Source organism: Talpa occidentalis, unplaced genomic scaffold (genome assembly GCF_014898055.3).
Source record: "Talpa occidentalis isolate TD23 unplaced genomic scaffold, MPIMG_talOcc4v2.1, whole genome shotgun sequence".
NCBI classification, from domain to species: Eukaryota; Metazoa; Chordata; class Mammalia; order Eulipotyphla; family Talpidae; genus Talpa; species Talpa occidentalis.
In genome coordinates this window covers 151,360,504-151,370,301 of record NW_026555331.1, presented here as the reverse complement: position 1 = coordinate 151,370,301, position 9,798 = coordinate 151,360,504, and the positions used below count along the sequence as shown (strand labels likewise).

At 63.6% G+C, this 9,798-nt stretch overlaps 2 protein-coding genes across 2 annotated transcripts in view; both read right to left on the bottom strand.

Annotated features, from left to right (window-relative positions):
• Positions 1–9,798, bottom strand: part of CNTNAP2 (contactin associated protein 2) — a 1,162,155-nt gene that overhangs the window by 365,927 nt on the left and 786,430 nt on the right. The window lies entirely within an intron of this gene.
• LOC119248227 (amiloride-sensitive amine oxidase [copper-containing]-like) lies at positions 3,010–9,258 on the bottom strand. Its single transcript, XM_037515209.2, has 6 exons — positions 9,245–9,258; positions 7,064–7,374; positions 4,539–6,133; positions 4,011–4,296; positions 3,561–3,693; positions 3,010–3,333 (listed from the first exon to the last, which is right to left on the bottom strand). Exons 3-6 carry the CDS (start codon positions 6,127–6,129, stop codon positions 3,067–3,069), a joined length of 2,277 nt encoding a protein of 758 aa, XP_037371106.1. The 5' UTR covers positions 6,130–6,133; positions 7,064–7,374; positions 9,245–9,258; the 3' UTR covers positions 3,010–3,066.

Below are 9,798 nucleotides of genomic sequence, written 5' to 3'. Positions count from 1 at the left end.
GGCTCTGTCCGTCCCGAGCGCGCCTTCTGGCAAGCCCGCTGCTCCCCCTCCCCGGTCAGAACGGAAACCCCGCGGGCTGAGCCGGGTGGGGGCCGGGAAAGAAGCCGCAGGCATGTCCGTGCAGACCCCGGAGGGGGCGCCGAGGCCTCCCGGGCGGTGGGGGGTGAGATTCAGGGACAGACCCCGCGAGTCGCGGGTCTTTCGGGGAGACCCTCCCCGCGGGAGGGCGGAACCTGGCGCTGCGTCTTCGGCCCCCGCCGCCTGGACCCGCGCCGGGGCCCGCGGGGCAAACGCGGGCGCGCGGGGCGGTCGGGGGCGCAGCAGCGCAGCGGCGCCATCTAGCGCCCGGGCCGCGCCGGTGCCGCTCCGCGCCCCGAACCCGCAGAGAGGGGGCGCAGGGCCGGGGGCGCAGAGAGGGGGCGCAGGGCCAGGGCGCGGGGCCGGGGCTCGGGGCGGGGCTCGGGGCGGGGCTCCGGCGCCAGGGCGCCCCTGGGCGGTGGGGGCACCAGGGCGGGGGCTCCCGCGCGCCCCCCTTCTGCCGCCTGGCGCCGCGGGCGAGGGTGCGGCACAGAGACCCCCGCGCCGCCTCGGGGGTCGCGCGGCGCCCCTTCCCCCGCGGGGTGTCCGGCCCGGGCAGGCGGCTCCTGCTCCACGGCTGCCCGTGGGGGGCTGGCGGGGGCGACGCCCCCGGAGTGACACTTGTCCCTGCCGGCCCGGCCAGCGCCGCCCCAGGCGCAGGAACCCGAGAGCCGCGCGCCCGACCACCCCCGCTCGGGGGCTGCGTGTGTTTTTAAAAGTAACCTTGTCTTGGAGAAACTACAGACTCACGCGAGGCAGCAAAAATACTAGAGCGAGTCCACACCCCGTCACCCCGACTCCCCGGGCAGCGCCTCCCGCGGCTGTGACTCAGGAGCAAACCCCCCGGCGCCCCTCCGCGAGGCCGGGCCTGAGCCTGTGCTCGTCCACCGTGCGCGCAGGTGCGTGTCAGGTGCGCGCAGGTGTGTGTCAGGTGCGTGTCAGGTGCGCGCAGGTGCGTGTCAGGGGCTATTCTGTTTCATCTCAGGTGTGGATTTGTGGAACTGCCGCCACAATCCAGGCGCAGAGTCTCCATCACACAAAGACCCTCTTATCCCCGCCCCCCCCCTCCCGGTCCATCCTCCCCTCGTGGTGGCTTCTGGCTGGAGCGCGGCCCGCAGGAGCGCAGGAGCCGTGGGGGCCGCAGCGCTCCGGGACTGACCTCTGCTGGAGACGCGGGTGCGCGGCGCGGCTCGGCCCTCACCCCCCCTTGCTGCTCGTGGTTTCTGTCCCTCCAGGCTTGGCCCGGCTCTTTGTCCACCGAGGGCGCGGGGCTGCTTCCTGTCGAGGAGGAGATGCGCCGCGGACACGGTGAACAGGCGTTGGTGTGGACAGACGTCTCCGCTCTCGGGGATGCCCACCGGCGGGACTGCGGGTGCGGGGGCGAGGGCGCGGAGTTATAAGAAACTCCAGCTCCTTCCAGAGGAACTGCTGCGCCTCTTGCCGGGAGCCTGTTTCTCTGTCTGCACCAGCACTGGGCATGATGACCACGAGCCAGCGCAGCTCTCCTGGCTGGCGGGTTGCGATGCCGCCGTGGCTTTAATTCGCATTTCCCTGAGGGCTTGTGTGTGGGCTTGTGTTTTAACTTGCTAAGTAATGTTGTGCCATTCCTGGTTCTCTGGCTCACACCCCCCACCCCAACGTTCCTTCTAAACATCTCCGGAGGTAGCTCTCTGCCCCTGTGTTCATTGCCTCCGCCTGTGGGGGCCTGGGGAGGTGGCACCGCTCAGGCCTCTTGAGGAAGGGGCTCTGCCCAGCTGAGGGCGTGTGGCCAGCGGATGCCTCAGCTGTCGGCTGCTTGAGGCTCAGCTTCCGAGCGAGGACACCCACTAATGTGGGAGGTCCCGGGGCAATGACGGTGCAGGTCGCCGTCTGAGGGCGGCCTCCCGGCCCGGCGGGACTCCGCCCGGCAGGCTTCGCTCCTGAGCTCTTCGCGGGATGACAGAAAAGGTCTGATGAGGCTGTTGGCTCCTTGTGCCCAATTCTCTTTCCTTCTTTCCCCCCATGATGAAATTCCCCCCAAAATCTCACTCCATCTCAGCATCCTAGCACCTGCTTCCCAGGAGCCCAGCTGGCGTGGCCGGCGCCGGGCCCTGCGGACTTACCCACCCCAGGGGTGGGCGTGGAACTGGCCCCAGCTCCCCGCGCCCACGGCAATGCCGTGATGGGCTTCTGTGCCCATCTCCTCCGCCTACTCTTGGGGGAGAAGGTTCCCGAGGGGAAGCCACAGAATGGACTTTCTGAGTCCCGAGCGACAGGCACGTTCAACTTGACCAGGCGCGTCAGACCCTCGGACTGTCCCCGCAGGCTCTGCAGCCGCTGCCTCGGCGCCGCCTGCCTGGTTCCCGCCCCAGCTGTGTCCACCGTGCCCACCCCTCCGCCCTCACACGCTGTGCCCGCCGCCGGCCCCGCGCAGACAACGCCCTCTCCCCTCCCTCTCCTCACCCCTGCGCCTGCCCGGCGTGGCGGGGCCTGGGAGATCCGCCCTGCCCGCTCTCCCGGGAGGTGTGACGTCTCCGGCCTTGGCTATCACAAGCGACACCGCAGGCCCCCCCGCCCCCCTGCACGCCCGCCCCGTGTTCAGGGGCAGCTCCACAGAAGCCCTCGGGGCCATGTCGGCATCGGAGGCTGGAGGCCTCGCAGCTTTGCTGGCTCTTCTGTCTCCCTGGGGCTGGTCTGGGGCGCGGGCTTGGTCCCCACGGCCTCCCCGGGAGGGAGGGGGCTGCCAGCTTCCTTCTAACCAACGGGCGGGGGCGGGCCAGCCTGGCGTTGCCCTGCCAGAGCCGCTGTGCTCAGACACGCCTTTCCGGGGTGCGGCCGGCCCAGGAGAGTGGCGGCCGCTCCAGGTGCCCCGGGTCGTGTGCACCCCCACACGGCTGGTGCAGGTCTCACCGCCACTGTGTCTCCCCCAAGAAGCAGCACACGGCGCCGAGCCCTGCGGCCTTTATTGTCCCTCTCTGGGCGCTGGGGCTCCTGGGGGGGGCGGGCCCCTCACACGGGCCTGTAGGTGCCATTGTAACTGAAAGGCGGGGGCTTCAGGCAGTCCTGGTCCTCGGGCATCCAGCGCTGGACGAAGTTGGGGCCGTGGTCCCGGGGCCACACGATCACTGTGTCTCTGGACGCCACCGACGGGTCCTCTGGGAAGAAGTTGTAGGGCCGGAGCAGGAAGCCCACGGAGTTCCCGGGCGTGGCGGTGTTGGGGATGTCCTCGGAGTGGGGGATGTGCAGGAAGCCCACCGTCACCCAGGCCACCAGGTCCTGCGGAAGAGAGGGCGGGGGCTCAGGGGGACGGTGGCTTCCGCGGGCTGGATGGTGCCTCTGCGGCCCCGACATTCCCGGCTGGGTCTGGGAACTTCCTGCAGCCCCTCGGCCCCCGCTTTAAGGAAGGCAGCTCTGGGGACTGCGGAGCCTGCCCCCCGGGGGGTGGGAGGGCACAGATCCCTCGTGTGGGGGGCGGCTGGGGCTGGAGGAAGGTGGGGCCGTACCTCGTCTTCAATGTTCTCGTTGTTCTGAAGAAACTCCTCAAAGACCACAGGAGGGTCCCAGGGGTCATTCTGGTTGTAGATGCTGCTGCTGCTCAGCTCAGACTCCCGGTACTTGGTCACGGCCAGGGGGTACCTGCATGCAGAGGAGCAGGTGGCCCTGGGCCCGGGGTCCTCCCAGCCCCCTGGGAATGTCTTCAGGGTCGGTGACGGGGAAGGTTACCGCCTCCCCCAAAGGAGAGCGCGCCACCTGCGAGTCGGCAGCCCTGACCACTGGCAGCTGAGGCTCCGGGGCTCAGCACACCTCCCCGACACTGGGGCACACGCCCGGGCACGCACGCACACAGGCACCCCGACACACAGCGCAGAACCTCCCGGCAGGAGCGCAGACACACGCACACGGGAGCCCTGGGACGCGGGAGGAGCCCCTCCCCAGCCTCCCGCGCCCCTCACCTGGCCCAGGTGACAGCTCGCTCCTCCTGCCAGCCCGGGGGCAGCACCTGGTCGGCCATCGAGTGGATCTGCAGCCGGTAGCTGCGCTTATGGCCCCAGCGGTTCTTCTGGGGGCTGGTGAAGAGCAGGTACTTGGGCAGGGGCTTTCTGAAGCGGAAGGCCGCCTGGCGCTCCCGGGAGTAGCCCCTCTGCTCCAGAGTCGGCTGCACCAGGCGGTGTCTGGGGCTCCAGGGGTTGGTGATGTTTTCGAGCTTCATCTGCAGGGTCTGGAAGCTGTTCCTGGAGCCTGCAGGTGCGTGGGAGAAGGACGATGAGAGCCGGGCCTCCTGCTTGGACGGGCTCCCTCTAGACAGCATCCCAGAGCAGACGGGGCGCGGTGGGGCTGTCGGGGGCCACAGAACTAGCTGTGGTGCGGAAGGCGAGTTCTGCCCCTCCAGGAGATTCAGTGCAGTGTCCCCGGGGAGGGGACGTTACTGCTCAGTAAGGAGGTCTGTCTGGAGGGCTGTTCCCGCCCCCCTCGGGTCCTACCTGCCACATCCAGGTCCACGCGGTAATGCACCAGGTGGGTGTGCATGTTGCCAATGAGGTGCGTGTGCAGGCGGGTGCCGTGGCGCAGCCCCTCGGGGGTGTAGAAGGTGGCGTGGACGTAGCCCGTGGCGTGCATCTTGGCCTCCATCACGCCGCTGGGGTAGAAGAGGAAGTCCCAGATGTAGTCGTAGTTGTAGACTGTGGAGGTGGTGCGCAGCACCAGCACGCGGCCCGGGAGCCCAGCATAGAAGTTGAAGCCCCCGCTGAAGTTGGAGTTGAAGTGCCGCCGAATGGGCACCCCGGTGGGCATCTCGAAGATGCAGAGGGCCCGCGGGTAGCGCACGGGGCCGTCGGAGTCGTAGTGGTGGAGCGCGTCCCGGAAGGTGGCCGTCTCGGGGCAGTCGATGCCGGGGGCTAGCTCGTGGGTGACGCTGCCCAGGCCCCAGCCCACGTCGATGTACTTGGTCTGCATGCCCGCGGGCGTGTGCCCCCCGTACAGCGCCGCCGCCTCCTGCACGCTCACCTCGTAGGCCACGCGCTCGCCGCCGAAGCGCACGTTCAGGACCTGCAGCCCCGAGGAGGAGCGCAGCCGGAAGGCGAAGCTCCAGCCCCCGTAGAGCACGACGTTGCCCTCCAGGCGGTAGCGGGGCCCTTCGGGCTGGACCTGGCGCGGGCCGGGCACGGCGATGGGGCTGGGGAAGTCCCCGCGCACCTGGTAGGAGGAGAAGAGGGGCGGCTCCTCGGGGGTCTCTCCCACCTGGCCCATGGTGCTCACGTCCTCCAGGACCACGGCGTCCACCTGCCCAGCGTGGTACTTCTGGGCCAGCTCTTCTGGGCTCCCGTAGAACTTGCCGTTGTACCAGACCTGCTCCACCGCCCAGGCTCGGGCGTCCGTGCTCCTGTGATCCACCAGGAGCTCCAGCCCCGTGGGGTGCAGGAAGAAGCCCTCCACGTAGCGCTGTAAGATGAACCAGGTGCGGCGCTCCCCGGAGGCCAGGCCGCGCGGCGCCACGTCGGTGAAGGTCAGGCAGCGGGAGCTGCAGTTGAGCAGCGAGAAGCCCGTGGTGTCCAGGAAGAACTGGTGCAGCGGCCTGGTGGACTCCTGCAGGACGCCGTGCAGGAGCTCGGTCTCCACCTCCCCCAGGGGCCTCCCTGCCCAGTGCGCGCGGTGCCCGGGCCTGGGCGGCAGCTCCCGCAGGTAGTAGGGATGGGGCAGGGGCCCCACGGCAAACTCGGTGACATTGGGGTGCGCCTGCGCTCCGAAGAAGATGATGGCCCGCGCTTCCCGGACGGGGGGCCTCTGCCCCTTATCCAGAAACCCCAGCACGTGCTGCTTCTTGGGCAGCAGCATCTCGATGAGGAACACCGAGTTCTTGGCCACCGTCTGCACTTTGGAGGACTCCAGCCGCAGCTCCTTCCGGGACCAGAGGAAGCTGCGCACGGCCTTCAGCTCCTGGGCGCTCAGGTCTGCAAACACCGCGGCCTGGCTGCTGGCACTCGCCGCCTGGGAAGGGCGCTCTGCTGCCGCCAGCATCTGCAGCGCCAAGACGGCCGCCACCGCCCAGCCCAGTGCTGGGCGCTCTCCCCCCATGGCTCTGGAATGCAGCAGAGATGCCAAGTCAGTTGGTTTAGGGGAGAAGGGCTTCCACCGGCTGGTCTTGGACCAGGGGGCCCCTCAGCTTGAGGTTCCCTGCGGCCCCCGTGCCTGTCAGAACCGTGGTCTCCCTTTAAAGCTGTCGAACTTGACCTCTCCACGGTGCTGTCTGCATTGGCCTAACTCAGTCACAGCTATGTGGGGGCCCCTGGTGCTAGGATACCAGCCTGCACCCCGACAGGCAGCTCTGGGCGTGTGCATGGGGGAGGTGTTTGCCGGGTGCCCTCTGTCAGCTCATGAGATACTCAGCTCTTCTCTGCTGGGTCTCTGCCCTGCGATGGCTGTGGAGATGCATCTAGAATCCTCCCCGCTCTCCCTCCTCCCCTGAGGGTGCTCCCGCAGTGGTGGCTTTGTTCCCTGGACAAACGGACATGGCCTGCCACGGGCCCTCCCTCTGCCTGCCTCGTTTGTCTCCCTGGCTCTGGCGGGAGGCCCAGGCACCCACATGCACTCGAGCAGGAGATGGGGGGCAGATCCAGAGCCAGCAGGAGACTCTGGGATGAGCACTTATTCTGCTAGCACCTTCTGGCCAAACCTCTCTTTTTTTTTTTTAAAAGCAAGCAAATACTTTTCTGACCAGTTTTAGATTCACAGCAAAAATGAATGTGGCCGCCGCCTGCCCCTGCTGCGGACGTCTGCCCTGAGCGGTGCGCGCGACACCCTGAACCCCCGGTGACATGGCACGATCACCCAAAGTCCAGAGTGTATGCGCGGTCACTCTGGTGCTGGGCCGCCTGCGGGTCTGGGCACCCTGCACGTTCTCCCCTGGCCCTGGCGGGAAGGACCGCCTCTGGGCCGGGCCCCTCGGCTCCCCCGGGGCTGTTTCCTGTCCTCCGCCCTCCTCTGCCTCGAGTGTCCCCGCAGGACCTACCTGTGTGCTCTGCTCCGGGTTCGCCTCCGCAGTCAGCCTTTGTCTCTCACCCTTTCAGCTTTATGGCTGCACCAGTCCCCGCCCCGAAGGCAGGGCCAGGGCGAGGCTCACTAGGTGGGGACCTGGGGCTCAGGGGCTTCTCTGGAGGGCAGCGGCTGGAGCCAGTGCAGGGGACTCTGGTGGCCCCGCCTGGAAGCTTCCTGCTCAGGACTCACGCTCCCAACTCCCCTCGTCTTCCACGCGGCCCCTCCTGCCGGGGACCAGCCTCCGACAAAACGTCTTGTCAGGGGTTCCTGAAAGGATGAGACGGCCTAGGCGAAAACGAAAGAACTGAAAACTTAAGGACTGAGGGAATGAGGAGACACCGACACTTGGTGAGGTGCTAGTATCTTCTGCCGAGAGACTCAGCAGGTCTTTATTTATTCATTATTAGTAATAATAATAAGAAAATACATTATCATGTGTAAAGCATAAACAATTAGTGTATTATGTTTTCCATAGACTACTGGCCCCTACAGGTCTCAGCTAGACAGCAGCTTTCAAGGTTAACAGATAATAAACCAAACCTAACATTAAAGCTACTTATTTTTTCATTCAGACAATTATTTAAAACAGTGACTAACCGCCAGTGCATCCCTATCAGCTAAAGCCTAAGCATCAAAGGACTATTCTATTCACATGACCTTCAGCCGGAGACCAGCTGCTGCTCAGCTATCAGAACTTTTTCTACCTAGAAATTCCTTAACTCAAATAGCTTCATATTAAAAACTTTCCCAAGAAACTTCAAGAGAAAATAAAATAGAAGGACCTGCTATGATTATTGTATTGTAATGTTTGTCAGGCATATTCAATAAGTTGTCTTCCATTGTCAAGTAGGCCAAATTGTTTAATAATTAGTTTCTAATTTTCCATGCCGTTTATTTGCAATATACTGATGCATATAATATAGTGCCTAATGTACTTTTTTGGGAAATTTTTTCTTATTTATGACCAAGAACAGAAAGTAAAGAAATGTTACATCTTCAACCTCACGGTGTGAGGCACAAGGAATCTTCAGCCCCACGGTGTGAGGCCCTCTAGCTTCGGCCCCACGGTGTGAGGCCCTTTGGGCTTCACTGCTTGCCAGTGTCTTATCTGGCTGGGGCATCAAGGCCTCCTGCAGCACCCTCCTGCGTGCCCAGCAGCGCACTTGCCCCGTCCTGGGGCCTGGTGGCCTCCTGCAGCAGAGGCGCGGGCCACGGAGCTGCCCTTGTGTCGCCACGCGAGCTGCAGGGCCACTCTGTGGAAGGGGCGGGGACTTTCAGAGGCTGCGATGGGCCGATGGGACACTGAGCAGTCGGGAGCTCACGGGGCGGATGCACAGACCAGGCAGGGTGGGGGGTACAGACGCCGAAGGCAGAGAGTTTGCCCCGAATGGAGAGAAGGGAACTTGAGGCAGAAGAGTTTGGGGAGACACCCGCTAGTTAAGACTCTAGAAGAAGTCTTAGTAGCTGTCCTGGAGACCCGGCCAGGAGTCAGAGAGGAGGGAGGACTCGGAGGAGAGAAGGGGAGAAACCTCGGGGCTGCTGAGGGAAGGGGTGGGGAGAGGCAGCTGGGAGTGGGGGGCACCTGTGCGGGGAGCTGCCAGTGTGCCTTGGTCAGATGGAAGGGCAGCAGGGCCGCGGGAGGAGCTCCTGATCGGGGGTGTGTGGCTTCGAAGAACCAGAAAGTTCTTAATGCCCGTCACCAAGTCGTGATAGTTTACTCTCTTGTTATGATGTGACTTCTGTACTTCTGGTCATTATCTTCCTGCTACTTCCTGCACATCATTTCAGGGTTTATGGGCAGTTAGATAAAGGAAGGATAAAATGTCTGGTCAACCTGACCTTTGTCTGCAACCCCGGAGGGCCTTTGGGAGCGAGGGGATTAGCTCTAAATGCTAAATGATTGACAGATGACTGCCTGATTCTTTACCCTGTCTGGCCTGAAGCTTTTTTTTTTTTTTTTTTTTAAAGATTTATTTATTTATACAAGAGCTGGGGTACAGCCAGAGGTGTGAGAGGATGAGAGAATTCACCAGAGACAGAGCAGGGAGCAGAACAGGCAGACTGACTGAAATCCACTGCTGAGGGGAGCAGCGGGCGAGGCAGGAGAGTCCTGCCATGCCATGTGGGTTTTTCCCTGCCTGGCTGGGAATCGAACCTGCACTGCAGAGGCTGCAGACAGCTTCACAGCGTGGTGCTCAACTCGCTGCACCACCGGGGAGGCCCTGGCCTGAAGCTTTGAGCGTCGATTAGTCTGTCTCTCTTATGGGCTCACAGGCTCCGTGGAAACTTGAGAATTTGGGTCAAAGAAAGTTCTAGAAACAACCTGCATTGGGAAAGGCAGTCTGGTTCTGTTCCGCAAAGGACATCATAACTGAGTTAACAGGGTGAGCACAGATTGGGAGAAGATACTTGGCATGGTGAGCGACAAAGACCACACACAAAAGGGCGAAGCTTGCCCCTAGCTCACACCCCCACAAGCACCTGCTCAAAGTGGAAGACAGACCTAGAGGGAAACATCAAACTGCAAATGACCCGGAAGGAAACACAGGCGTTTTATTCTGTTTCTTAACCTTGGGTTCGTCGTGGGATTCTTAGCTGTGACCCCAAAGCACAAGCAACCAAAGGGAAAGAAAGTGTTGCTGGTGTCCTCAACATTGTAAACTCGTGCACCTCAAATACACCACCAAGAAAGGAAGAAGCCCACAACCG